The 3,789-nt window shown below is 42.1% G+C and overlaps 1 protein-coding gene across 1 annotated transcript; it reads left to right on the plus strand.

The window, feature by feature from the left end:
- Nucleotides 1–898: 898 nt before the first annotated feature.
- LOC128193375 (uncharacterized) lies at nucleotides 899–3,511 on the plus strand. The gene has a single exon (XM_052867857.1). The coding sequence runs from the start codon at nucleotides 899–901 to the stop codon at nucleotides 3,509–3,511; it is 2,613 nt and encodes an 870-aa protein (XP_052723817.1).
- Nucleotides 3,512–3,789: the final 278 nt, after the last annotated feature.

Here is a 3,789-nt window from a genome sequence, read left to right on the forward strand (position 1 = left end):
AAAGGCGAGAACCCAGGTTGTAAAGGATTCGTATTCGTGACATCAAGGAGAGCTTTCGTAGTGCTGGATGGATCAACATGGGCCATATAGCAGCCGTGGAGGATGAAGATAGCTCTGAATGCTCAAGTTTCGTGCGGGCTTGCTCCCTAGATGCACCACTCAACAATTGGGAAACTCTGAGTTTACCCATGATGCTTAATTTGAATAAAATGTAATAGTTTTAATTAATCCTATAGCTTTACCCGGGGCTTTAGGATTCTTGACTTACGGGTTGACGTTTAGTTTTTGTGCTCAGCGTGATAGTCGAATCGTGTTTGTTTGTGTTTTATCATCATTTCGCATTCGTCATCTTTCTTTTCCTTTTTATTTATTCTTTTTTCCATAAATTTAAAAAATGCAGATATGACAATGAAAGTTTTGAAAATAACAATGTCGATATTCCTAATTTTGAGCACCCTGTCGATAATACGGAAGATGATTATGAAGATGATCCAGAACCCTCTCCAGAGCTCTTGAGATTAGTGGAACAGGAGTCTAAAGAGATAAAACCCCATCAGGAAGATGTTGAAGTACTCAACTTGGGAGAGGAAGAAGAGATAAAGGAAGTAAAAATCGGTACTAGCATGAAAAAGGAAGTGAGGGAAGGGTTGCGAGCCCTACTGAAGGAGTTTAAGGATGTGTTCGCTTGGTCTTACAATGACATGCCAGGTTTGGATACCGATATTGTGCAACACAAGCTCCCACTTAAACCGGAATACCTTCCAGTCAAGCAAAAACTAAGAAGAATGAAACCAGAAATGGTATTGAAAATCAAGGAAGAGGTACAGAAACAATTCGACGCAGGATTTCTGGCTATGGCGAGATACCCACAATGGGTAGCAAAAATTATGTGGATGACATGATTGCAAAGTCTGAATCGGAAGAAGAACACATCCTCAACTTGAAGAAATTATTTGAGAGGTTGAGAAAGTATAAACTCAAGTTAAACCCCGCCAAATGCACATTTGGAGTGAAATCCGGGAAGTTGTTGGGTTTTGTGGTTAGCCAAAAGGGGATAGAAGTGGATCCTGACAAAGTGCAAGCGATATCAGAAATGCCTATGCCTAGAACGGAAAAGGAGGTTCACGGTTTTCTGGGTAGATTGAACTACATTGCTAGATTCATCTCCCAATTAACCGCTACCTGTGAACCAATGTTCAAGTTGCTACGAAAGAATCAGGTTGTGGTTTGGAACGAGGATTGTCAAGCCGCTTTTGAAAATATCAAACAATACCTGCAAGACCCACCTGTATTGCGTCCACCCGAGCCAGGAAGGCCACTCATTTTGTATTTAACTGTATTGGAAAGGTCAATGGGTTGCGTATTGGGTCAACATGATGAAGCTGGAAAAAGAGAGCATGCAATATATTACTTGAGTAAGAAATTCACAGACTGCGAACAACGGTATTCGTCGTTAGAGCGAACTTGTTGTGCATTGGCATGGGCTGCCCATCGCTTAAGGCAATACATGTTGAGTCACTCTACCTGGTTGATATCCAAGATGGATCCTATCAAGTTTATCTTTGAAAAGCCTGCTCTCATTGGAAGGATAGCTCGGTGGCAGATGCTATTGTCAGAATATGACATCGTATATGTTACTCAGAAATCCGTCAAGGGTAGTGCTCTAGCGGAATACCTGGCTCATCAACCCATTAGCGATTATCAACCAATGCAACCTGAATTTCCTGATGAAGACATCATGGCTCTACTCGAAGAGAACAGAGAAGACCGAGACGAAAAAGCATGGACAGTATTATTCGACGGAGCCTCGAATGTGATGGGACATGGAATAGGGGCAGTGCTTGTTTCTCCAGGGAAGCAGTACATACCAATGACAGCAAGGTTGTGTTTTAATTGTACGAATAACATCGCAGAATATGAGGCTTGTGCTATGGGTATTCGAGCGGCGATCGAATCTAAGGCAAGAGTTCTAGATGTATACGGAGATTCAGCTTTGGTCATCCACCAGTTGAAGGGAGAATGGGAGACTAGGGATACAAAATTAATTCCCTACCAGGCTTACATCAGGGGATTAATAGAGTATTTCGATTCCATCACATTTAACCACATACCGCGAGAAGAAAATCAATTGGCAGACGCGTTGGCTACCTTGTCATCAATGTTTGAAGTTGACCAAGACGCAAAATTACCAATGATTAAAATGAAGAGTCATGCAGAGCCAGCATATTGCCATTTCATCGAGGATGAATTAGATGGTAAACCTTGGTATTTTGATATCAAGCATTATCTTAAGACCCGAGAATACCTTGAGAAAGCATCTGAAAACGATAAAAGGTCGCTAAGGAGATTGGCTGGCAATTTTATCTTGAGTGGTGATATTTTATACAAGAGAAATCACGACATGGTCCTCCTCAGATGCGTGGATGCAAAGGAGGCCGAGCTGATATTGAAAGAAGTGCACGAAGGTACCTTTGGCACGCACATGAATGGGCACTCGGTGGCCAGGAAGATATTGAGAGCTGGTTATTTTTGGCTGACCATGGAAAGTGATTGTTGCACACATGTGAGAAAGTGTGAGAAATGTCAGAAGTATGCAGATAATATCAATGTGCCACCTACGACTCTAAGCGTGTTGTCTGCACCGTGGCCATTTTCGATGTGGGGGATAGATGTCATTGGAGCTATAGAGCCAAAGGCATCAAATAGACATCGTTTCATACTAGTTGCAATCGATTACTTCACCAAATGGGTGGAGGCTGCTTCTTACGCCAACGTGACTAGAAAGGTGGTGACCAGATTCATAAAAAGGGAATTGATCTGTAGATACGGGCTCCCTAACAGAATCATCACTGATAATGCCACTAACCTGAATAACCAGATGATGGTGGAGTTATGTGAGGAATTCAAGATTCATCATCATAATTCTTCTCCTTACCGTCCAAAGATGAATGGGGCGGTAGAGGCTGCCAATAAGAATATCAAGAAAATTGTGCAAAAGATGGTGGTCACCTATAAAGATTGGCACGAAATGCTTCCTTTTGCTCTACATGGATATCGCACATCGGTACGAACATCAACCGGGGCAACACCTTTCTCGCTTGTGTATGGAATGGAAGCAGTACTTCCATTTGAGGTGGAAATTTCGTCCTTACGAGTGTTAATGGAAACCCAACTAGAGGAAGCTGAGTGGGTTCAAGCTCGATTTGATCAGCTCAATCTCATTGAAGAAAAAAGGTTAACAGCAGTGTGTCATGGGCAATTGTACCAAAGAAGAATGAAAAATGCATTTGACAAAAGGGTGCATCCAAGAGAGTTCCACGAAGGCGAGCTGGTGTTGAAGAAGATCTTGCCTGTACAAAAGGATCATAGAGGCAAGTGGACCCCGAATTACGAAGGGTCATTCGTAGTGAAGAAAGCATTCTCTGGTGGGGCACTAATTCTCACAAGGATGGATGGAGAGGAGTTACCATTACCGGTTAATTCGGATGCGGTCAAAAAGTTTTACGCATGATGATTCCGTGATGGAGGAATGCTGCTAAGGGATATTGACATGATCTTTACAGTTTGTTGTACTCTGTGTTATTTCATTCAATAAATACTGCATGGTTTCATTCATAACTTTTGTTCGCACGCTGCTTGAAATATTGCATGTCGCGCTGAGCTTTTAGGTAAATAAGGGAAACTAAAGGTAATAATAATTAAACACACATGAGTAAAATCATCGCGGGTATATTCGGTTGGCACAAGCTCGTTCCTGAGGGATGTCGTGAAAGACTAAAAAAGGGAGAA

The sequence above is a fragment of the Vigna angularis genome, chromosome 8 (assembly GCF_016808095.1).
Source record: "Vigna angularis cultivar LongXiaoDou No.4 chromosome 8, ASM1680809v1, whole genome shotgun sequence".
NCBI classification, from domain to species: domain Eukaryota; kingdom Viridiplantae; phylum Streptophyta; class Magnoliopsida; order Fabales; family Fabaceae; genus Vigna; species Vigna angularis.

What these genes read in the sequence shown, in the direction of transcription:
- LOC128193375 (XM_052867857.1), top strand. Translation starts at nt 899, where the DNA reads ATGATTGCAAAGTCTGAATCGGAAGAAGAACACATCCTCAACTTGAAG.